Source organism: Pleurodeles waltl, chromosome 5 (assembly GCF_031143425.1).
Source record: "Pleurodeles waltl isolate 20211129_DDA chromosome 5, aPleWal1.hap1.20221129, whole genome shotgun sequence".
NCBI classification, from domain to species: Eukaryota; Metazoa; Chordata; class Amphibia; order Caudata; family Salamandridae; genus Pleurodeles; species Pleurodeles waltl.
Genome location: NC_090444.1, coordinates 764,285,893 through 764,311,852, shown reverse-complemented (window position 1 = coordinate 764,311,852; position 25,960 = coordinate 764,285,893). Strand labels below are relative to the sequence as shown.

The 25,960-nt window shown below is 50.0% G+C and overlaps 1 protein-coding gene across 1 annotated transcript in view; it reads left to right on the top strand.

The window, feature by feature from the left end:
* Positions 1-25,960, top strand: part of RIN2 (Ras and Rab interactor 2) — a 708,247-nt gene that overhangs the window by 643,091 nt on the left and 39,196 nt on the right. Inside the window, exon 11 of the mRNA XM_069234726.1 lies at positions 3,950-4,041. Coding sequence (XP_069090827.1) covers positions 3,950-4,041 — 92 coding nt within the window. The remainder of the gene's footprint in view (positions 1-3,949; positions 4,042-25,960) is intronic.

Below are 25,960 nucleotides of genomic sequence, written 5' to 3'. Positions count from 1 at the left end.
ACCCCTGAGCAGCTTTTAAACAGCTACAAAGGTACACAGTGGTAATGCAACCCAAAACGACTTCAGTACAAGCCACCATTCATATCCTACAAGAAACCTCTTCTAGTGCATGTTTGCTCAGGTTTGCCACAGTGGCTGTTATAGGGTTAATATCTCTCAGCTACAACCTCTGTGCTTAGCCTGAGATTACAAGCCAATTCCTGTTGTTGTTTAATGGTTTGAGAAAACTCAAGAAAATGTAAGTACAGCTTCCCATCAAAGAAGATTTTCGTCCCGTTGCCTAGCAGCACCACAGAGTTGCTTTTCATCTGCAAAAGCTGTAGAGAAAGAGTTGGCAAATCTTTTGAAGCAGGATATCATTGAATGTTCCACAGGTGTCACACCACGAGTTTCACCCATACTAGTTATACAAAAAAAGGACAGAGGTAAAGCAGTGCGTATTGTGTTGATATGTGCCAGACAGACAAACAGAGCAATTGAGAGGGAGAGACACTGTGGTCCTCATATAGCCGGCATGATCATGCAACTGAAAGGAGCTAAAGTCTTTTCATGTCTTGACTTAAACAAAAGGTACCACCAACTCAAGTAAGAAGAGAACTGCAGATATATTGCCACTTTTTCCACTCATGTTGGTTTGTACAGATAGAAGAGACGGAGAGCATATTTACGAGCCTCTTGCACTGCTGTTACGTCACTTTTTGTGATGCAACGGTGGTGCAAGTGTTTAAATCATGCTTATAAGTCCACGCAGAGTCACTTTGTGTGGCTTTGAATCGATTCATAAATATGGTGTAAGGCAAGGCAGCACAAATCACCCATGGATTTTGACACATCCCCAGATTTACGAGACCTTTCAAACCTGGGGATGTGCCAAAACCATTTGCTCCCCAAGAGAGGCACAACGAGAGAAATATCCTTATTTATCCTCGTTTTTCCCTCTTTCCAAGTGTGCTGTTTGCTGCAGCACACATAAAAAGAGAACAAAAATCCCCTCTGGATTTTTTTTGTGCAGGAAAGTGCCCCATGTTGCGAAGGTGCCTGCTTTTGGGAAAAATACTGGAATGCACCAATGCCATAGATACAGCACATTCCTGCCCTTTCTCTTTTATGCAGGGCAGAGCAGCAAAGTGATTTGCTGAGCTTCCCTGTGCCAAAATCCCATAAATATCAGCCAGAGTTTTGGAGGATCTATGGCTGCTGATGTATTTCAGAGTGTTTTCTGCAGAGCAATCCAACCTGATAAACATACTTTCAATTACAGTGATGACATACAGGTCTTTAAGAGAGCCCAGAAAGAACACGACAAAGCCCTCACTCAAGTATTCCATTTACTTGCTGATGAAGGTCTCACTTTTAATTTAGAAAAATGTTAATTTCACAAAATCAAACTTATGTTTTGTGGGCACATATTCTCTGATGGGGGCATGACTCCAAATCCAGACAAGGTGCAAGCACTGTCATCCACTTTCCCCTCTCCTCCCCCAAAGATGTTACCATGCTGTGATCCTTTCTAGGCATGGCCAGTTACTGCTCAAGATACATTTGCAATTTTGCCACAGTGAGTACCCCATTGGGAGACTTGACAAAGCGGAATGTTGCTTTTCATTGGTGTCCTGAATGCAGTCAGCGTTTCAGAGAAATAAAACATGCAACTGAGAAAGCAACTGAAATGGCTTACTTCAACCCCAAACTGTATCCTGAGGTCACAGTAGATGCAAGTCTGATGGGGCTGGGAGCAATCCTTGCTCATCACAACAGCCATTTAACTGTTCAGAGACCTGTTGTGGCCTATGCCAGTCAAAGCCTGTCTGAAACAGAACATGCCTACTGTGCTGTCAGTTAGAGAAGGAGAGCCTGGCCGTGGTGTGGGCCTGTGAACATTTTCAATTATTCCTCTATGGGAAATGATTTACTGTCATCACGGACAACCTGACATTGATCACCATTATTGGAAACCTAAGCTAAGATGCCTCCTTGCATTGAAAGGTGGGGGTTGAGGCTGCAAGAGTATGCCTATGAAGTTGTACACAAACCATGAAAGGATCAGATCCCAGGAGATTACTTCTCATGAAAGCCACTACATCATCCTAGCTCGACATCCAGGGTGGCCGGAGAATATCTCAATTTAATTGTAAAATCCAACACACCAGCAGCTCTGTCTGTGGATCAAATCATTTCTGGCACCAGCACTGACCACAACATGACTATTGTCAAAGAATTCTTTGAGACACAATCATGGAGACGTCGCTCATGACGATGATACTGAATTCCAAAAGTTCAAAAACGTACAGGATGAGTTAGCTGTCACACAAGAAGGCATAATACTGAGATGCTCGAGAATCATCATACCTGAAAGCCTAAGGCAACGGGTCATTGAGTTGGCTCGTGAAAGACATTGTGGCATTGCAACCTACAAAAGGGCTTTGAGAGACAGAGGGTGGTTCCCTTGAATAGATGAGTGAGTAGAACAGGAATCAAAAGCATGCCACATCTGCAATTTCCTGTCCCCCAAGTTGATTCAGTACCCAGGGACAATGTCTGACCTTCCTGCCCAAGCCTCGGAGAGAGTCGTAGTTGACTTCTTCGGACCATTAGGAGGTGGACAGCATCTCATGGTACTCATAGACAAATATTCCTGTTTTTGTTTGGTGTAAACTATGTCCTCAACAACTCATGATAAAGTATTAGAAAGGCATGGTGACATTTTGCAACTACGGGTATCTCTGAGATCCTCAAATCCGATAATGGCCCACCTGTCAACAGAAAAAATTCAAAGAGTTTCTTGTATGGCTCAGTGTCAAACACCAGAACAGTACACCCCTCTGGCCCCAAGCTAATGGTGTAGTCGAAAGATTTATGGGCACCCTCAAGAGGGTAATTCAAAGAGCCTTCAAGGAAGAAATCCATTTGAGGCAAGTAAGATGCCAGGCCCTCTGGGCCTATCAATCAAGTCCTCACTCCACAGTGGGTGAGAGACCAGCTACCTTGTTTGGGAAAGCCATCAGAACAAAACTACCTCAATGGACATCAAAGCGGCCAGTGAGTGCTGGCAAACTTTGTGACACACTAAAGCTACTCATAAGAGCAAAATGAAGATGTATGCTGATCAGCACCACCAAGCTCAGGAAACAGGAGACTGGGCACTGGTAAAGCAGAGACAGAAACGAAAGGCAGACCCCCCTTTCGACACAGATCCTTTACAGGTAGTGGTGTGCAAGGGACACATGGTGACTACACATTGTCCCAGGAAGATCATCACTCGGGACACACCACACTTTAAACACCTACCTCAAAACTCTCCAGCTCCTGGAACTTCATTGGAGGCGACCACACCCTCAGGTCCGGCTCCTGAACCTGGACCTGTGCCGCCATTGCCAGATGTAGATGGACCTCGATTGTCTCGGATCACCCAAGCCGGCAGACAACTGCGAGCTCCTTGCAGTCTGATTGAGGAGATGTGATTTCAAATGATAATTGCCACCTTTTATTTAACAAAGGGGTAGATGTAGCATATTGGTGCTATGCTCACTAGACCCCTCTTGGTTCTGGGCAGACTCTGCACAAGAACTGTATGATAATGCTGGTAGGTGCCAGGGTGTGGTTCTTGGAAGTATGACATAATGTGCAGTTTATGGATGGATTTTGCAGAGTAAAGACATGCTTAACAGCAGCTCAAGTGTGTGGCATAATCTATTTGCATGCTTCAGGGCTGGAGAAGATGGGACAATAGACATCCTAGGTAAAAGCCCAGGTAAAACTCTGACAGAAAAATGCACTTTTTGGATAAAATGTAAAAAATAAAAAAATTGGTAAGGAGGTGCTGACATGTACCATAGTTCATTTGGTCACAAAAGAACAAGTCTTCTGATTTGTGTTGAATAAAAACAGTACAGCTTAGATGTGGTGATTTCTGAATGTGTTTTCTATTTTTTTATTTCTTTCCAATAAGGGATGTTTTGCCGTTCACCTTGAAGCTTCCCCAAGCAGTTACACGAGCTAGGACCGAGAGTGAACTTGAAGATATTGCCAGTTTAGGAATACGTAAGTGTGACCTAGTATCTGTGCTGCTGCAGAAATGTATTCTCTGAGAGATACAAATATGTAATCTGCACTGCCTCATAGTTACCTTCATTGTGTTATGAAACAATTAGAATTAAATGCCTAATGTACAAAACTTTAAAGAGAAAATATGAGTTTCCCCTTAATATTGAAGTTGGATTTTTCATAATCTTCCTCTATGAAGTAGGATCCCATTTAGTTGTCTGTTTTCTCTTTCTATGTTATGCTCGATCTGAAGTAAAGGGAGGTGGTGAATTTTGGTTTAGAATACAGCAGGTAAATCAAAAAATCTGTGCATCAGTTGCTACTGACTGTTATTTTGTTTCAAGCACCCTGGGACCTGTTTTGGGGTATCACCATTCATCAGCCAGGCTAGCTTGAATCCTGTGGTGCAGTAAGCACAGGACCCAAGTCTGGGCATACCCTTGTCACTTAGCGCAACAAAAGCAAAAAGAACAGATGATGAACGGAATGCTGAACGGAATGCTGAACAATGCAGACATTCAACCCCAGCCACAGAGATCAGGTTTTAATCCATTGTTGTTTTGCACACTACACCACCCCAGTTTGGACTCAGCCACATACAAATCAGTCTTGACACTGCTCCCTATGGAACAGTCCAATCCAAACTGCCAAACCAGGTCCTCCCTGGACCAGAAACAAGCATCATTGGACCAGGTTTGGGGTATCACTCCTCATCAGCCAGGCCAGCTTGAATCCAGTGGTGTAGTGAGCACGGGACCCATGTCTGGACATACCCTTCCCACGTAGGGCTAAAAAAACAAAAAGAACAGATGATGGAAGGAATACTGAACAATCAAACATTCAGCCCCAAAACCGGTCCCAGGATGCTTTTTTCTATTCCGGAGAGGACCGACCTGTTCCCATGGGGAGCAGGTCAAAAATGATTTGCATATGGTTGGTCCAACTGGTATGGACCAACCATGTGGTAAATCATGGATTTAACCCAGAACTGTGACTGGGGTGAATGTTTGGTTTGTTCCAAATTTCGTCCCTCATCCGTTCTTTTTACATTTGTTGTCCCAAGTGGGAAGGGTATGCCCAGAAATGGGACCTTTGCTTGCTATGCCACCAGATTTAAGGCGGCCTAGCTGAAAACGGGTGATACCGGTCCAAGGATTTTTGTTTCTCATCTAGAGAGGACTTGGCCTGGTAGTTTGGGCAGGACTGTTCCCATGGTGAGCATGGTTAAGGCTGATTTGCATATGGCTAGGTCCAAACTGTAATGACATGGCGAGCAAAAAAACTGTTGGATTAAACCCCGATCTGTGACTGGGGGTGAATTTTTGATTTGGTCTGTGTTAGAAATGGGGTCCTTGGTTGACAGTCAGGTTACCCCCTGTTCAATCAAAGACCCTCACTCTAGTCAGGGTAAAAGAGAATCACCCTCAGGTAACCCCTGCTTACCCCCTTGGTAGCTTGGCAGAGCAGTAGGCTTAACCTCAGAGTGCTAGGCGTAAAGTATTTGTACCAACACACACAGTAACTCAATGAAAACACTACAAAATGACACAACACAGGTTTAGAAAAATAGGAAATATTTATCTAAACAAAACAAGACCAAAACGACAAAAATCCACCATACACAAGTCAAGTTATTAATTAAAAATCAAAAAGAGTCTTTAAGTAGTTTTAAAAACACACTAGCGCTGCTAGAGTGAAAATGTACCTGGTGTGCGTCAAAAATAACCCCGCACGGGCGGGCGTGCGTCGAAAATAACTCCGCACGGCGGTACTCGAGTCAAAAATCCAGCCGCACGATGAGTTGACGATCCAGCCGCGCAGGTTGCGATCTCCCAGCCTCCGTCAGCGATGCTGCGCGTCGTTTCTCCTGCTCCGTGCGTCGATTCTTCGGTCGAGTTTCCTGCGAGTGTCGTTTCTCAGCCGCGGAGCTGGCGGCGCGTCGTTTTTCAGCCGCCGATCGGATTCGCGTCGATCTTTTCCCCGCACGGTGCTCTGTGCGTGGATTTTCTTGTCTTTAGGCTGCCAGCTTCTCCTTTCAGGGTCCCAGGACTGGATGGGCACCACAGGGCAGAGTAGGAGTCTCTCCAGAGGCTCCAGGTGCTGGCAGAGAGAAGTCTCTGCTGTCCCTGAGACTTCAAACAACAGGAGGCAAGCTCTAGATGAAGCCCTTGGAGATTTCTTCTCAAGATGGAAGGCACACAAAGTCCAGTCTTTGCCCTCTTACTCTGGCAGAAGCAGCACTGCAGGAAAGCTCCACAAAGCACAGTCACAGGCAGGGCAGCACTTCCTCCTCAGCTAACAGCTCTTCTCCAGGCAGAGGTTCCTCTTGATTCCAGAAGTGTTTCTAAAGTCTGTTGATTTGGGTGCCCTTCTTATACCCATTTTAGTATTTGAAGTCACCTTTCTTCAAAGGGGACTCACACCTACTTGTGAAATCCTGCCTTGCCCAGGCAAGGCCTCAGACACACACCAGGGGATTGGAGCCGGCATTGTTAGAGGCAGGCACAGTCCTTTCAGATGAGAGTGACCACTCCACCCCTCCCTCCTAGCAGAGATGGCTAATCAGGAAATGCAGGTTACACCCCAGCTCCCTTTGTGTCACTGTCTGGTGTGAGGTGAAAAACAACCCAACTGTCAACTGACCCAGACAGGGAATCCACAAACAAGGCAGAGTCACAGAATGGTTTAAGCAAGAAAATGCTCACTTTCTAAAAGTGGCATTTTCAAACGCACAATCTTAAAATCAACTTTACTAAAAGATGTATTTTTAAATTGTGAGCTCAGGGACCCCAAACTCCACATGTCCATCTACTCTCTAGGGGAATCTACGCTTTAATCATATTTAAAGGTAGCCCCCATATTATCCTATGAGAGAGACAGTCCTTGCAACAGTGAAAAACGAATTTAGCAGTATTTCACTGTCAGGACATATAAACCACATTACTATATGTCCTACCTTATCCATACACTGCACCCTGCCCTTGGGGCTACCTAGGGCCTACCTTAGGGGTGCCTTACATGTAAGAAAAGGGAAGGTTTAGGCCTGGCAAGTGGGTACACTTGCCAAGTCGAATTTACAGTGTAAAAATACACACACAGACACTGCAGTGGCAGGTCTGAGACATGATTACAGAGCTACTTATGTGGGTGGCACAACCAGTGCTGCAGGCCCACTAGTAGCATTTGATTTACAGGCCCTGGGCACCTCTAGTGCACTTTACTAGGGACTTAACAGTAAAACAAATATGCCAATCATGGAGAACCAATTACATACATATTTTAAACAGGAGCACTTGCACTTTAGCACTGGTTAGCAGTGGTAAAGTGCCCAGAGTAACAAACACAATAAAATCAGAGTCCAGCACACATCAACAACCTGGGGAACAGAGGCAAAACGTTAAGGGAGACCACGCCAAGGATGAAAAGTCTAACACGTGTCCCCCCCAGCTAAAAGTGGGGAGCAACTACCCAACCTCATGGGAGTTCTCATCACTAAGGCGGAAGAACCTGGACAGACCATCAGCATTGGCGTGCTCTGTACCAGGACGATGTTCCACCGTAAAGTCCATCCCCTGTAAGGAAATGGACCACCTCAACAGTTTTGGATTCTCACCCCTCATCTGCATTAACCATCTGAGGGGCCTGTGGTCGGTCTGAACTCGGAAGTGAGTCCCAAACAAGTAGGGTCTTAGCTTCTTCAGTGCCCAGACCACAGCAAACGCTTCGCGTTCTATGGCACTCCACCTACGTTCCCTGGGTAGTAACCTCCTGCTAATGAAGGCTACGGGTTGATCTAGGCCCTCTTCATTAAGCTGTGAGAGTACTGCTCCAATACCATGCTCTGAGGCGTCTGTTTGCACAACAAACTCCTTGGAGTAGTCAGGTGCCTGCAGCACAGGTGCTGTGCACATGGCAGCCTTCAGGGCATCAAAAGCGTTCTGGCAAGCCTCTGTCCAGATCACTTTCTTGGGTTGCTTCTTGGAAGTCAACTCAGTTAAGGGGGTAACAATAGTACCATATCCCTTAACAAACCTCCGGTAATATCCTGTGAGACCTAAAAAGGCTCTCACTTCAGTCTGGGTCTTGGGAGGCTCCCAAGCCAGAATCGTATCAATCTTAGGCTGTAGGGGTGCCACCTGGCCACTCCCCACCTGGTGTCCTAAGTACACCACAGAACCCTGCCCTATTTGGCACTTGCTCGCCTTAATAGTGAGGCCTGCCTTCTGCAGGGCCTCTAACACTCTCCAGAGGTGTTGCAGGTGTTCCTCCCATGTGGAACTAAACACAGCAATGTCATCCAGGTAGGCGGCACTGAACTCATCCAGTCCTGCCAACACCTGGTTGACCAACCTCTGAAAGGTGGCAGGGGCGTTCTTCATCCCAAAGGGCATCACATTGAAGTGGAAGTGCCCATCTGGGGTAGAGAATGCTGACCTCTCCTTTGCCCCCTCAGTTAAGGCAATCTGCCAGTACCCAGATGTTAAATCAAACGTACTGAGGTACTTGGCAGCTCCTAACCGATCAATGAGCTCATCAGCTCGGGGGATGGGGTGTGCGTCAGTCTTGCTGACCGCATTGAGACCCCGGTAGTCCACACAGAACCTAAGTTCTGGAGTGGCACCAGGAGCAGCAGCCTTTGGGACCAAGACCACTGGGCTGGCCCAAGGACTGCTGGAGCGCTCAATAACCCCTAGGGTTAACATTTTGGAGACTTCCTCCTTAATGCAAGCCCTGACCCTGTCAGTCACCCTGTAAACCTTATGTTTAACAGGTGTACTGTCCCCAGTGTCCACATCATGTGTGCACAGGTGTGTGACTCCTGGGATCAGGGAAAACAGCGAGGCGAACTGTCCCAGCACGTGGCGACAGTCCCTCTGCTGTTCCTCAGTCAGGGAGGGGGAGAGGATCACTCCCTCCACAGACCCATCTTTCTCTCCTGCAGACAGGAGGTCAGGAAGAGGCTCACTCTCTTCCTCCACCCCGTCATCTGTCGCTAGGAGCATGGATAGCTCAGTTCGCTCAAAGTGTGGTTTGAGGCGGTTGACATGTAGGACCCTCAAAGGGTTCCTGGGGGATTGCAAGTCTACCAGATAGGTGACCTCGCTCTTTCTTTCCACCACCTCAAAAGGCCCAGTCCACTTATCTTGGAGAGCCCTAGGCTCCACTGGTGCCATGACCCACACTTTTTGTCCAGGCTGAAACTCAACCAGAGTGGCATTCTGGTCGTACCACCGTTTCATATCCTCCTGGCTTGCTTCCAGGTTCTCCTGAGCGAGACTCCTGAAGCGGGCAGTCTGGTTTCTTAGTGCCAGCATGTAGCTAAATACATCCTGGGGTGGTTTACTAGGAGCTTTCTCCAAAGCCTCCTTCACCAGACTGAGCGGTCCCCTCACAGGGTGGCCATAGATGAGCTCAAAGGGGCTAAAGCCAAGTCCCTTTTGAGGCACCTCCATGTAAGCGAACAGAAGGCATGGCAAGAGGACGTCCCACTTACGCCTCAAGGGCTCTGACAGGCCCTGAATCATGCCTTTCAAGGTGCGGTTGAATCTCTCAACCAGACCATTACTTTGGGGGTGGTAAGGGGTGGTGAACTTGTAGGTTACCCCACACACCTTCCACAGAGACTTCATATAAGTGGATATGAAGTTTGTACCTCTATCAGATACCACCTCCTTGGGGAACCCCATGCGGGTAAAAACCCCCATTAAGGCACGTCCCACCACGGGGGCAGTGACCGTCCTTAGAGGAATGGCTTCTGGGTACCGCGTGGCATGGTCCACCAAGACCAGGATGAACCTGTTGCCCATGGCTGTCTTGGGATCCAGAGGCCCCACAATGTCAATTCCTACCCTTTCAAAGGGAGTACTGACTACAGGTAAAGGTTGGAGGGGAGCTTTGCATTTCCCCCCACTCTTGCCACTTCCCTGACAAGTCTGACAAGACCTACAATAAGCAGCTGACTGCTTGTGCATCAAGGGCCAGTAAAAGTGGGAGACAAGCCTCTTATAGGTCTTGTCCTGCCCTAGATGTCCTGCCAAAGGCACATCATGAGCCAAACCCAGTAGGAAGGCCCTGAAGCACTGGGGTACCACCAGCATACGAGCTGACACAGGCTCAGGAACCTTAGGCTCACTATACAGGAGGCCATCCTCCCAGTAAATCAGGTGAGTACCTGGCGCCTCGCCAGCCGCCTGGGCTGCAGCCTGCTGCCGCAGCCCCTCAAGAGTAGGGCACTCCTTCTGCGCTGTGCAGAATGCTTCCCTGGTGGGTCCCCCTTCCTGCTGCCACTGTGACAGCTCAGGGACCTCCCCCAGTTCAGCCACCTGTTCCCCTGTAGGCTCCGGGGCATCACCCTCAGGCTCTGCCTCCTCCCGGGCCGTGGGAACTTCTGGGGCCGGTTTCCCGCGCCCCCTGCCCTTCCTCTTCTTGGCGGTCCCCTGGGCCACTGTTTCAGGCTCCAGGGGCTCTTGACTACCCTGATTGGCTGCCATAGACCGGGTGGATACGCATACCCACCCAGGCAGACCCAACATCTCCAAGTGAGACCTGTGTTCCACCTCCTTCCAAGGGGAATCCTCCAGGTCGTTACCTAGCAAACAATCAACAGGCATGGTTGGACTCACAGCTACTTTCCAGGAACCTGAGACCCCCCCCCATTCAAAGGGAACCTGCGCCACTCTGCAGAGGCGCTCAGAGTTGTCTACCACAACTACTTGGTGAAGTACCCGGGGATCAATCTGCTCTTCAGACACCAGGTGACTCCTCACTGTAGTCACACTGGCTCCTGTGTCTCTCAGAGCCTCTACCCTCTGTCCATTGATGGTCACCCATTGCCTGTACTTCTTAGTGTTATCAGGCACTAGGTTTCTCTGGACCATCTCACTGTCCCCTAGTGAGACAAGGGTCATTTCTGCTGGTTCCCACCCACCTGAAACCAACTCCTCCCCAAGCGCTACACTGGCCAAACCCTGGGACGGTGCACCAGTGGGTGCCGGTGTACTTCTGGGGCATTTGGGGTCCCCCCTCACATGACCCACCTGGTCACATGCATAGCACTTACGTGGGGGACCACCTGCCACTGGCTTCCCTTTGGACAACCATGGCTTCTTTTCACTGGGGGGTTGGGAATCCTTACCCTGGGAATCAGTTTGGGGCCCTTTAGAGAACTCCCCCTGTTTGCCCTTACCCCCCCCTTTCTTCTGAGAGGGACCCTGCCCACCCTTGGCGTGGTCTCCCCCATACCTCTTTTGGACCCTGGTGCTCTCCCAGCGGTCCGCTTCCTGTGCAAGCTTCCTGGGGTCAGTCAGCTTGCTGTCAATGAGGTGCTGGCGCAGCTCTGGAAAACATAAACTGTACAAGTGCTCCCAAGCAATTAAATTGTAAAGCCCCTCATACGTGTTTACCTTACTGCCCTTCACCCAACCATCCAGTGACCTGCAAAAAGAATCAACACATTCCAACCATGTTTGGGATTCCTTTCTCTTGTAGGATCTAAACTTCTCCTTGTACTGCTCAGGGGTGAGACCATACCTGGTAAGTAAGGCCTCCTTCATGACAGGGTAGGTGAGATCCTGAGCATCCCCTAAGGCTGTCAGTGTGTCCCTCCCCTCTGCCTCAAAATGCTTCCACAGGGCTGCCCCCCAATGAGCTTCAGGGACCAGGTTCATGTGGAGAGCTGACTCATAACCCTTGAACCACAAGCAGATATCATCATCCCTCTTATAATCCCTCACAAGGTCTTTTGGGATGTGTACCCTTCTCTCAGGCTGCACTGTAGGATTGCTGCCACCATCTCTACTGGACTGACTCCTCTGATCTATCTCTTTTAAACTGAGCTCATGAGCCATGGCTAACTTCCTTTCCTCAATGGCCAGCTTTCTCTGTTCCACCTCTAGACTGAGCTTTTTCAACTCCAATTGGTACTCCCTCTCTGCCTGTCTGTCCTGTAACTCTTCAGGTGTCAGACCCTTGGAGGATACACTGCTACTTGCCCTAGAGACTCCTTCCCTGGGAATAACAGGCCCCCCCAATATACCATTCTGTACTGATTGCTCTCTCTCCTCATCCTCATCCTCCTCATCCTCAGTGTGCCCTCCAGTGCTTCTGGTTGTCACCCAGGCCCTCAGCGCCTTTTTCAGCTCATCCTTCTTGGAAGAGCTCTTAATGGGACAACCAAAATTTTTACAAAACTGCTTTAGCTGAGCCTTGTTATAACTATCCAATTGCTTCAGGTCAAAAACAGCTTCAACTGGTGCATCTCCAAGTAGAGACATGATAAAAGGTTAAAAGAGTGCAAAGTTCCAAATGCAGAAAAGCAAGTTCTCAAATGAAGTTCCAGAAAAGTCAATCACCGGATCAGCGAAAAAAGAAACTGAATGCAGAGCAAAAACAGTCCAAATAGAAAAAAACAAAAATCACAAGACTAGTAGTATGTGGTCACGTAGTGGTCTGAGATCAAAACAGTAGTGTACACTTAATTACTGTATGTCAAGCACAAATACAAGTCCAAATCCCGACCGCTGCTCACCAATGTTAGAAATGGGGTCCTTGGTTGACAGTCAGGTTACCCCCTGTTCAAGCAAAGACCCTCACTCTAGTCAGGGTAAAAGAGAATCACCCTCAGCTAACCCCTGCTTACCCCCTTGATAGCTTGGCAGAGCAGTAGGCTTAACCTCAGAGTGCTAGGCGTAAAGTATTTGTATCAACACACACAGTAACTCAATGAAAACACTACAAAATGACACAACACAGGTTTAGAAAAATAGGAAATATTTATCTAAACAAAACAAGACCAAAACGACAAAAATCCACCATACACAAGTCAAGTTATTAATTAAAAATCAAAAAGAGTCTTTAAGTAGTTTTAAAAACACACTAGCGCTGCTAGAGTGAAAATGTACCTAGTGTGCGTCAAAAATAACCCCGCACGGGCGGGCGTGCGTCGAAAATAACTCCGCACGGCGGTACTCGAGTCAAAAATCCAGCCGCACGATGAGTTGACGATCCAGCCGCGCAGGTTGCGATCTCCCAGCCTCCGTCAGCGATGCTGCACGTCGTTTCTCCTGCTCCGTGCGTCGATTCTTCGGTCGCGTTTCCTGCGAGTGTCGTTTCTCAGCCGCGGAGCTGGCGGCGTGTCGTTTTTCAGCCGCCGATCGGATTTGCGTCGATCTTTTCCCTGAACGGCGCTCTGTGCGTGGATTTTCTTGTCTTTAGGCTGCCAGCTTCTCCTTTCAGGGTCCCAGGACTGGATGGGCACCACAGGGCAGAGTAGGAGTCTCTCCAGAGGCTCCAGGTGCTGGCAGAGAGAAGTCTTTGCTGTCCCTGAGACTTCAAACAACAGGAGGCAAGCTCTAGATCAAGCCCTTGGAGATTTCTTCTCAAGATGGAAGGCACACAAAGTCCAGTCTTTGCCCTCTTACTCTGGCAGAAGCAGCACTGCAGGAAAGCTCCACAAAGCACAGTCACAGGCAGGGCAGCACTTCCTCCTCAGCTAACAGCTCTTCTCCAGGCAGAGGTTCCTCTTGATTCCAGAAGTGTTTCTAAAGTCTGTAGATTTGGGTGCCCTTCTTATACCCATTTTAGTCTTTGAAGTCACCTTTCTTCAAAGGGGACTCACACCTACTTGTGAAATCCTGCCTTGCCCAGGCAAGGCCTCAGACACACACCAGGGGGTTGGAGCCGGCATTGTTAGAGGCAGGCACAGTCCTTTCAGATGAGAGTGACCACTCCACCCCTCCCTCCTAGCAGAGATGGCTAATCAGGAAATGCAGGTTACACCCCAGCTCCCTTTGTGTCACTGTCTGGTGTGAGGTGAAAAACAACCCAACTGTCAACTGACCCAGACAGGGAATCCACAAACAAGGCAGAGTCACAGAATGGTTTAAGCAAGAAAATGCTCACTTTCTAAAAGTGGCATTTTCAAACGCACAATCTTAAAATCAACTTTACTAAAAGATGTATTTTTAAATTGTGAGCTCAGGGACCCCAAACTCCACATGTCCATCTACTCTCTAGGGGAATCTACGCTTTAATCATATTTAAAGGTAGCCCCCATATTATCCTATGAGAGAGACAGTCCTTGCAACAGTGAAAAACAAATTTAGCAGTATTTCACTGTCAGGACATATAAACCACATTACTATATGTCCTACCTTATCCATACACTGCACCCTGCCCTTGGGGCTACCTAGGGCCTACCTTAGGGGTGCCTTACATGTAAGAAAAGGGAAGGTTTAGGCCTGGCAAGTGGGTACACTTGCCAAGTCGAATTTACAGTGTAAAAATACACACACAGACACTGCAGTGGCAGGTCTGAGACATGATTACAGAGCTACTTATGTGGGTGGCACAACCAGTGCTGCAGGCCCACTAGTAGCATTTGATTTACAGGCCCTGGGCACCTCTAGTGCACTTTACTAGGGACTTAACAGTAAAACAAATATGCCAATCATGGAGAACCAATTACGTACATATTTTAAACAGGAGCACTTGCACTTTAGCACTGGTTAGCAGTGGTAAAGTGCCCAGAGTAACAAACACAATAAAATCAGAGTCCAGCACACATCAACAACCTGGGGAACAGAGGCAAAACGTTAAGGGAGACCACGCCAAGGATGAAAAGTCTAACACGTGTCCCCCCCAGCTAAAAGTGGGGAGCAACTACCCAACCTCATGGGAGTTCTCATCACTAAGGCGGAAGAACCTGGACAGACCATCAGCATTGGCGTGCTCTGTACCAGGACGATGTTCCACCGTAAAGTCCATCCCCTGTAAGGAAATGGACCACCTCAACAGTTTTGGATTCTCACCCCTCATCTGCATTAACCATCTGAGGGGCCTGTGGTCGGTCTGAACTCGGAAGTGAGTCCCAAACAAGTAGGGTCTTAGCTTCTTCAGTGCCCAGACCACAGCAAACGCTTCGCGTTCTATGGCACTCCACCTACGTTCCCTGGGTAGTAACCTCCTGCTAATGAAGGCTACGGGTTGATCTAGGCCCTCTTCATTAAGCTGTGAGAGTACTGCTCCAATACCATGCTCTGAGGCGTCTGTTTGCACAACAAACTCCTTGGAGTAGTCAGGTGCCTGCAGCACAGGTGCTGTGCACATGGCAGCCTTCAGGGCATCAAAAGCGTTCTGGCAAGCCTCTGTCCAGATCACTTTCTTGGGTTGCTTCTTGGAAGTCAACTCAGTTAAGGGGGTAACAATAGTACCATATCCCTTAACAAACCTCCGGTAATATCCTGTGAGACCTAAAAAGGCTCTCACTTCAGTCTGGGTCTTGGGAGGCTCCCAAGCCAGAATCGTATCAATCTTAGGCTGTAGGGGTGCCACCTGGCCACTCCCCACCTGGTGTCCTAAGTACACCACAGAACCCTGCCCTATTTGGCACTTGCTCGCCTTAATAGTGAGGCCTGCCTTCTGCAGGGCCTCTAACACTCTCCAGAGGTGTTGCAGGTGTTCCTCCCATGTGGAACTAAACACAGCAATGTCATCCAGGTAGGCGGCACTGAACTCATCCAGTCCTGCCAACACCTGGTTGACCAACCTCTGAAAGGTGGCAGGGGCGTTCTTCATCCCAAAGGGCATCACATTGAAGTGGAAGTGCCCATCTGGGGTAGAGAATGCTGACCTCTCCTTTGCCCCCTCAGTTAAGGCAATCTGCCAGTACCCAGATGTTAAATCAAACGTACTGAGGTACTTGGCAGCTCCTAACCGATCAATGAGCTCATCAGCTCGGGGGATGGGGTGTGCGTCAGTCTTGCTGACCGCATTGAGACCCCGGTAGTCCACACAGAACCTAAGTTCTGGAGTGGCACCAGGAGCAGCAGCCTTTGGGACCAAGACCACTGGGCTGGCCCAAGGACTGCTGGAGCGCTCAATAACCCCTAGGGTTAACATTTTGGAGACTTCCTCCTTAATGCAAGCCCTGACCCTGTCAGTCACCCTGTAAACCTTATGTTTAACAGGTGTACTGTCCCCAGTGTCCACATCATGTGTGCACAGGTGTGTGACTCCTGGGATCAGGGAAAACAGCGAGGCGAACTGTCCCAGCACGTGGCGACAGTCCCTCTGCTGTTCCTCAGTCAGGGAGGGGGAGAGGATCACTCCCTCCACAGACCCATCTTTCTCTCCTGCAGACAGGAGGTCAGGAAGAGGCTCACTCTCTTCCTCCACCCCGTCATCTGTCGCTAGGAGCATGGATAGCTCAGTTCGCTCAAAGTGTGGTTTGAGGCGGTTGACATGTAGGACCCTCAAAGGGTTCCTGGGGGATTGCAAGTCTACCAGATAGGTGACCTCGCTCTTTCTTTCCACCACCTCAAAAGGCCCAGTCCACTTATCTTGGAGAGCCCTAGGCTCCACTGGTGCCATGACCCACACTTTTTGTCCAGGCTGAAACTCAACCAGAGTGGCATTCTGGTCGTACCACCGTTTCATATCCTCCTGGCTTGCTTCCAGGTTCTCCTGAGCGAGACTCCTGAAGCGGGCAGTCTGGTTTCTTAGTGCCAGCATGTAGCTAAATACATCCTGGGGTGGTTTACTAGGAGCTTTCTCCAAAGCCTCCTTCACCAGACTGAGCGGTCCCCTCACAGGGTGGCCATAGATGAGCTCAAAGGGGCTAAAGCCAAGTCCCTTTTGAGGCACCTCCCTGTAAGCGAACAGAAGGCATGGCAAGAGGACGTCCCACTTACGCCTCAAGGGCTCTGACAGGCCCTGAATCATGCCTTTCAAGGTGCGGTTGAATCTCTCAACCAGACCATTACTTTGGGGGTGGTAAGGGGTGGTGAACTTGTAGGTTACCCCACACACCTTCCACAGAGACTTCATATAAGTGGATATGAAGGTTGTACCTCTATCAGATACCACCTCCTTGGGGAACCCCATGCGGGTAAAAACCCCCATTAAGGCACGTCCCACCACGGGGGCAGTGACCGTCCTTAGAGGAATGGCTTCTGGGTACCGCGTGGCATGGTCCACCAAGACCAGGATGAACCTGTTGCCCATGGCTGTCTTGGGATCCAGAGGCCCCACAATGTCAATTCCTACCCTTTCAAAGGGAGTACTGACTACAGGTAAAGGTTGGAGGGGAGCTTTGCATTTCCCCCCACTCTTGCCACTTCCCTGACAAGTCTGACAAGACCTACAATAAGCAGCTGACTGCTTGTGCATCAAGGGCCAGTAAAAGTGGGAGACAAGCCTCTTATAGGTCTTGTCCTGCCCTAGATGTCCTGCCAAAGGCACATCATGAGCCAAACCCAGTAGGAAGGCCCTGAAGCACTGGGGTACCACCAGCATACGAGCTGACCCAGGCTCAGGAACCTTAGGCTCACTATACAGGAGGCCATCCTCCCAGTAAATCAGGTGAGTACCTGGCGCCTCGCCAGCCGCCTGGGCTGCAGCCTGCTGCCGCAGCCCCTCAAGAGTAGGGCACTCCTTCTGCGCTGTGCAGAATGCTTCCCTGGTGGGTCCCCCTTCCTGCTGCCACTGTGACAGCTCAGGGACCTCCCCCAGTTCAGCCACCTGTTCCCCTGTAGGCTCCGGGGCATCACCCTCAGGCTCTGCCTCCTCCCGGGCCGTGGGAACTTCTGGGGCCGGTTTCCCGCGCCCCCTGCCCTTCCTCTTCTTGGCGGTCCCCTGGGCCACTGTTTCAGGCTCCAGGGGCTCTTGACTACCCTGATTGGCTGCCATAGACCGGGTGGATACGCATACCCACCCAGGCAGACCCAACATCTCCAAGTGAGACCTGTGTTCCACCTCCTTCCAAGGGGAATCCTCCAGGTCGTTACCTAGCAAACAATCAACAGGCATGGTTGGACTCACAGCTACTTTCCAGGAACCTGAGACCCCCCCCCATTCAAAGGGAACCTGCGCCACTCTGCAGAGGCGCTCAGAGTTGTCTACCGCAACTACTTGGTGAAGTACCCGGGGATCAATCTGCTCTTCAGACACCAGGTGACTCCTCACTGTAGTCACACTGGCTCCTGTGTCTCTCAGAGCCTCTACCCTCTGTCCATTGATGGTCACCCATTGCCTGTACTTCTTAGTGTTATCAGGCACTAGGTTTCTCTGGACCATCTCACTGTCCCCTAGTGAGACAAGGGTCATTTCTGCTGGTTCCCACCCACCTGAAACCAACTCCTCCCCAAGCGCTACACTGGCCAAACCCTGGGACGGTGCACCAGTGGGTGCCGGTGTACTTCTGGGGCATTTGGGGTCCCCCCTCACATGACCCACCTGGTCACATGCATAGCACTTACGTGGGGGACCACCTGCCACTGGCTTCCCTTTGGACAACCATGGCTTCTTTTCACTGGGGGGTTGGGAATCCTTACCCTGGGAATCAGTTTGGGGCCCTTTAGAGAACTCCCCCTGTTTGCCCTTACCCCCCCCTTTCTTCTGAGAGGGACCCTGCCCACCCTTGGCGTGGTCTCCCCCATACCTCTTTTGGACCCTGGTGCTCTCCCAGCGGTCCGCTTCCTGTGCAAGCTTCCTGGGGTCAGTCAGCTTGCTGTCAATGAGGTGCTGGCGCAGCTCTGGAAAACATAAACTGTACAAGTGTTCCCAAGCAATTAAATTGTAAAGCCCCTCATACGTGTTTACCTTACTGCCCTTCACCCAACCATCCAGTGACCTGCAAAAAGAATCAACACATTCCAACCATGTTTGGGATTCCTTTCTCTTGTAGGATCTAAACTTCTCCTTGTACTGCTCAGGGGTGAGACCATACCTGGTAAGTATGGCCTCCTTCATGACAGGGTAGGTGAGATCCTGAGCATCCCCTAAGGCTGTCAGTGTGTCCCTCCCCTCTGCCTCAAAATGCTTCCACAGGGCTGCCCCCCAATGAGCTTCAGGGACCAGGTTCATGTGGAGAGCTGACTCATAACCCTTGAACCACAAGCAGATATCATCATCCCTCTTATAATCCCTCACAAGGTCTTTTGGGATGTGTACCCTTCTCTCAGGCTGCACTGTAGGATTGCTGCCACCATCTCTACTGGACTGACTCCTCTGATCTATCTCTTTTAAACTGAGCTCATGAGCCATGGCTAACTTCCTTTCCTCAATTGCCAGCTTTCTCTGTTCCACCTCTAGACTGAGCTTTTTCAACTCCAATTGGTACTCCCTCTCTGCCTGTCTGTCCTGTAACTCTTCAGGTGTCAGACCCTTGGAGGATACACTGCTACTTGCCCTAGAGACTCCTTCCCTGGGAATAACAGGCCCCCCCAATATACCATTCTGTACTGATTGCTCTCTCTCCTCATCCTCATCCTCCTCATCCTCAGTGTGCCCTCCAGTGCTTCTGGTTGTCACCCAGGCCCTCAGCGCCTTTTTCAGCTCATCCTTCTTGGAAGAGCTCTTAATGGGACAACCAAAATTTTTACAAAACTGCTTTAGCTGAGCCTTGTTATAACTATCCAATTGCTTCAGGTCAAAAACAGCTTCAACTGGTGCATCTCCAAGTAGAGACATGATAAAAGGTTAAAAGAGTGCAAAGTTCCAAATGCAGAAAAGCAAGTTCTCAAATGAAGTTCCAGAAAAGTCAATCACCGGATCAGCGAAAAAAGAAACTGAATGCAGAGCAAAAACAGTCCAAATAGAAAAAAACAAAAATCACAAGACTAGTAGTATGTGGTCACGTAGTGGTCTGAGATCAAAACAGTAGTGTACACTTAATTACTGTATGTCAAGCACAAATACAAGTCCAAATCCCGACCGCTGCTCACCAATGTTAGAAATGGGGTCCTTGGTTGACAGTCAGGTTACCCCCTGTTCAAGCAAAGACCCTCACTCTAGTCAGGGTAAAAGAGAATCACCCTCAGCTAACCCCTGCTTACCCCCTTGATAGCTTGGCAGAGCAGTAGGCTTAACCTCAGAGTGCTAGGCGTAAAGTATTTGTACCAACACACACAGTAACTCAATGAAAACACTACAAAATGACACAACACAGGTTTAGAAAAATAGGAAATATTTATCTAAACAAAACAAGACCAAAACGACAAAAATCCACCATACACAAGTCAAGTTATTAATTAAAAATCAAAAAGAGTCTTTAAGTAGTTTTAAAAACACACTAGCGCTGCTAGAGTGAAAATGTACCTAGTGTGCGTCAAAAATAACCCCGCACGGGCGGGCGTGCGTCGAAAATAACTCCGCACGGCGGTACTCGAGTCAAAAATCCAGCCGCACGATGAGTTGACGATCCAGCCGCGCAGGTTGCGATCTCCCAGCCTCCGTCAGCGATGCTGCACGTCGTTTCTCCTGCTCCGTGCGTCGATTCTTCGGTCGCGTTTCCTGCGAGTGTCGTTTCTCAGCCGCGGAGCTGGCGGCGTGTCGTTTTTCAGCCGCCGATCGGATTCGCGTCGATCTTTTCCCTGAACGGCGCTCTGTGCGTGGATTTTCTTGTCTTTAGGCTGCCAGCTTCTCCTTTCAGGGTCCCAGGACTGGATGGGCACCACAGGGCAGAGTAGGAGTCTCTCCAGAGGCTCCAGGTGCTGGCAGAGAGAAGTCTTTGCTGTCCCTGAGACTTCAAACAACAGGAGGCAAGCTCTAGATCAAGCCCTTGGAGATTTCTTCTCAAGATGGAAGGCACACAAAGTCCAGTCTTTGCCCTCTTACTCTGGCAGAAGCAGCACTGCAGGAAAGCTCCACAAAGCACAGTCACAGGCAGGGCAGCACTTCCTCCTCAGCTAACAGCTCTTCTCCAGGCAGAGGTTCCTCTTGATTCCAGAAGTGTTTCTAAAGTCTGTAGATTTGGGTGCCCTTCTTATACCCATTTTAGTCTTTGAAGTCACCTTTCTTCAAAGGGGACTCACACCTACTTGTGAAATCCTGCCTTGCCCAGGCAAGGCCTCAGACACACACCAGGGGGTTGGAGCCGGCATTGTTAGAGGCAGGCACAGTCCTTTCAGATGAGAGTGACCACTCCACCCCTCCCTCCTAGCAGAGATGGCTAATCAGGAAATGCAGGTTACACCCCAGCTCCCTTTGTGTCACTGTCTGGTGTGAGGTGAAAAACAACCCAACTGTCAACTGACCCAGACAGGGAATCCACAAACAAGGCAGAGTCACAGAATGGTTTAAGCAAGAAAATGCTCACTTTCTAAAAGTGGCATTTTCAAACGCACAATCTTAAAATCAACTTTACTAAAAGATGTATTTTTAAATTGTGAGCTCAGGGACCCCAAACTCCACATGTCCATCTACTCTCTAGGGGAATCTACGCTTTAATCATATTTAAAGGTAGCCCCCATATTATCCTATGAGAGAGACAGTCCTTGCAACAGTGAAAAACGAATTTAGCAGTATTTCACTGTCAGGACATATAAACCACATTACTATATGTCCTACCTTATCCATACACTGCACCCTGCCCTTGGGGCTACCTAGGGCCTACCTTAGGGGTGCCTTACATGTAAGAAAAGGGAAGGTTTAGGCCTGGCAAGTGGGTACACTTGCCAAGTCGAATTTACAGTGTAAAAATACACACACAGACACTGCAGTGGCAGGTCTGAGACATGATTACAGAGCTACTTATGTGGGTGGCACAACCAGTGCTGCAGGCCCACTAGTAGCATTTGATTTACAGGCCCTGGGCACCTCTAGTGCACTTTACTAGGGACTTAACAGTAAAACAAATATGCCAATCATGGAGAACCAATTACGTACATATTTTAAACAGGAGCACTTGCACTTTAGCACTGGTTAGCAGTGGTAAAGTGCCCAGAGTAACAAACACAATAAAATCAGAGTCCAGCACACATCAACAACCTGGGGAACAGAGGCAAAACGTTAAGGGAGACCACGCCAAGGATGAAAAGTCTAACACGTGTCCCCCCCAGCTAAAAGTGGGGAGCAACTACCCAACCTCATGGGAGTTCTCATCACTAAGGCGGAAGAACCTGGACAGACCATCAGCATTGGCGTGCTCTGTACCAGGACGATGTTCCACCGTAAAGTCCATCCCCTGTAAGGAAATGGACCACCTCAACAGTTTTGGATTCTCACCCCTCATCTGCATTAACCATCTGAGGGGCCTGTGGTCGGTCTGAACTCGGAAGTGAGTCCCAAACAAGTAGGGTCTTAGCTTCTTCAGTGCCCAGACCACAGCAAACGCTTCGCGTTCTATGGCACTCCACCTACGTTCCCTGGGTAGTAACCTCCTGCTAATGAAGGCTACGGGTTGATCTAGGCCCTCTTCATTAAGCTGTGAGAGTACTGCTCCAATACCATGCTCTGAGGCGTCTGTTTGCACAACAAACTCCTTGAAGTAGTCAGGTGCCTGCAGCACAGGTGCTGTGCACATGGCAGCCTTCAGGGCATCAAAAGCGTTCTGGCAAGCCTCTGTCCAGATCACTTTCTTGGGTTGCTTCTTGGAAGTCAACTCAGTTAAGGGGGTAACAATAGTACCATATCCCTTAACAAACCTCCGGTAATATCCTGTGAGACCTAAAAAGGCTCTCACTTCAGTCTGGGTCTTGGGAGGCTCCCAAGCCAGAATCGTATCAATCTTAGGCTGTAGGGGTGCCACCTGGCCACACCCCACCTGGTGTCCTAAGTACACCACAGAACCCTGCCCTATTTGGCACTTGCTCGCCTTAATAGTGAGGCCTGCCTTCTGCAGGGCCTCTAACACTCTCCAGAGGTGTTGCAGGTGTTCCTCCCATGTGGAACTAAACACAGCAATGTCATCCAGGTAGGCGGCACTGAACTCATCCAGTCCTGCCAACACCTGGTTGACCAACCTCTGAAAGGTGGCAGGGGCGTTCTTCATCCCAAAGGGCATCACATTGAAGTGGAAGTGCCCATCTGGGGTAGAGAATGCTGACCTCTCCTTTGCCCCCTCAGTTAAGGCAATCTGCCAGTACCCAGATGTTAAATCAAACGTACTGAGGTACTTGGCAGCTCCTAACCGATCAATGAGCTCATCAGCTCGGGGGATGGGGTGTGCGTCAGTCTTGCTGACCGCATTGAGACCCCGGTAGTCCACACAGAACCTAAGTTCTGGAGTGGCACCAGGAGCAGCAGCCTTTGGGACCAAGACCACTGGGCTGGCCCAAGGACTGCTGGAGCGCTCAATAACCCCTAGGGTTAACATTTTGGAGACTTCCTCCTTAATGCAAGCCCTGACCCTGTCAGTCACCCTGTAAACCTTATGTTTAACAGGTGTACTGTCCCCAGTGTCCACATCATGTGTGCACAGGTGAGTGACTCCTGGGATCAGGGAAAACAGCGAGGCGAACTGTCCCAGCACGTGGCGACAGTCCCTCTGCTGTTCCTCAGTCAGGGAGGGGGAGAGGATCACTCCCTCCACAGACCCATCTTTCTCTCCTGCAGACAGGAGGTCAGGAAGAGGCTCACTCTCTTCCTCCACCCCGTCATCTGTCGCTAGGAGCATGGATAGCTCAGTTCGCTCAAAGTGTGGTTTGAGGCGGTTGACATGTAGGACCCTCAAAGGGTTCCTGGGGGATTGCAAGTCTACCAGATAGGTGACCTCGCTCTTTCTTTCCACCACCTCAAAAGGCCCAGTCCACTTATCTTGGAGAGCCCTAGGCTCCACTGGTGCCATGACCCACACTTTTTGTCCAGGCTGAAACTCAACCAGAGTGGCATTCTGGTCGTACCACCGTTTCATATCCTCCTGGCTTGCTTCCAGGTTCTCCTGAGCGAGACTCCTGAAGCGGGCAGTCTGGTTTCTTAGTGCCAGCATGTAGCTAAATACATCCTGGGGTGGTTTACTAGGAGCTTTCTCCAAAGCCTCCTTCACCAGCCTGAGCGGTCTCCTCACAGGGTGGCCATAGATGAGCTCAAAGGGGCTAAAGCCAAGTCCCTTTTGAGGCACCTCCCTGTAAGCGAACAGAAGGCATGGCAAGAGGACGTCCCACTTACGCCTCAAGGGCTCTGACAGGCCCTGAATCATGCCTTTCAAGGTGCGGTTGAATCTCTCAACCAGACCATTACTTTGGGGGTGGTAAGGGGTGGTGAACTTGTAGGTTACCCCACACACCTTCCACAGAGACTTCATATAAGTGGATATGAAGTTTGTACCTCTATCAGATACCACCTCCTTGGGGAACCCCATGCGGGTAAAAACCCCCATTAAGGCACGTCCCACCACGGGGGCAGTGACCGTCCTTAGAGGAATGGCTTCTGGGTACCGCGTGGCATGGTCCACCAAGACCAGGATGAACCTGTTGCCCATGGCTGTCTTGGGATCCAGAGGCCCCACAATGTCAATTCCTACCCTTTCAAAGGGAGTACTGACTACAGGTAAAGGTTGGAGGGGAGCTTTGCATTTCCCCCCACTCTTGCCACTTGCCTGACAAGTCTGACAAGACCTACAATAAGCAGCTGACTGCTTGTGCATCAAGGGCCAGTAAAAGTGGGAGACAAGCCTCTTATAGGTCTTGTCCTGCCCTAGATGTCCTGCCAAAGGCACATCATGAGCCAAACCCAGTAGGAAGGCCCTGAAGCACTGGGGTACCACCAGCATACGAGCTGACCCAGGCTCAGGAACCTTAGGCTCACTATACAGGAGGCCATCCTCCCAGTAAATCAGGTGAGTACCTGGCGCCTCGCCAGCCGCCTGGGCTGCAGCCTGCTGCCGCAGCCCCTCAAGAGTAGGGCACTCCTTCTGCGCTGTGCAGAATGCTTCCCTGGTGGGTCCCCCTTCCTGCTGCCACTGTGACAGCTCAGGGACCTCCCCCAGTTCAGCCACCTGTTCCCCTGTAGGCTCCGGGGCATCACCCTCAGGCTCTGCCTCCTCCCGGACCGTGGGAACTTCTGGAGCCGGTTTCCCGCGCCCCCTGCCCTTCCTCTTCTTGGCGGTCCCCTGGGCCACTGTTTCAGGCTCCAGGGGCTCTTGACTACCCTGATTGGCTGCCATAGACCGGGTGGATACGCATACCCACCCAGGCAGACCCAACATCTCCAAGTGAGACCTGTGTTCCACCTCCTTCCAAGGGGAATCCTCCAGGTCGTTACCTAGCAAACAATCAACAGGCATGGTTGGACTCACAGCTACTTTCCAGGAACCTGAGACCCCCCCCCCCATTCAAAGGGAACCTGCGCCACTCTGCAGAGGCGCTCAGAGTTGTCTACCGCAACTACTTGGTGAAGTACCCGGGGATCAATCTGCTCTTCAGACACCAGGTGACTCCTCACTGTAGTCACACTGGCTCCTGTGTCTCTCAGAGCCTCTACCCTCTGTCCATTGATGGTCACCCATTGCCTGTACTTCTTAGTGTTATCAGGCACTAGGTTTCTCTGGACCATCTCACTGTCCCCTAGTGAGACAAGGGTCATTTCTGCTGGTTCCCACCCACCTGAAACCAACTCCTCCCCAAGCGCTACACTGGCCAAACCCTGGGACGGTGCACCAGTGGGTGCCGGTGTACTTCTGGGGCATTTGGGGTCCCTCCTCACATGACCCACCTGGTCACATGCATAGCACTTACGTGGGGGACCACCTGCCACTGGCTTCCCTTTGGACAACCATGGCTTCTTTTCACTGGGGGGTTGGGAATCCTTACCCTGGGAATCAGTTTGGGGCCCTTTAGAGAACTCCCCCTGTTTGCCCTTACCCCCCCCTTCTTCTGAGAGGGACCCTGCCCACCCTTGGCGTGGTCTCCCCCATACCTCTTTTGGACCCTGGTGCTCTCCCAGCGGTCCGCTTCCTGTGCAAGCTTCCTGGGGTCAGTCAGCTTGCTGTCAATGAGGTGCTGGCGCAGCTCTGGAAAACATAAACTGTACAAGTGCTCCCAAGCAATTAAATTGTAAAGCCCCTCATACGTGTTTACCTTACTGCCCTTCACCCAACCATCCAGTGACCTGCAAAAAGAATCAACACATTCCAACCATGTTTGGGATTCCTTTCTCTTGTAGGATCTAAACTTCTCCTTGTACTGCTCAGGGGTGAGAC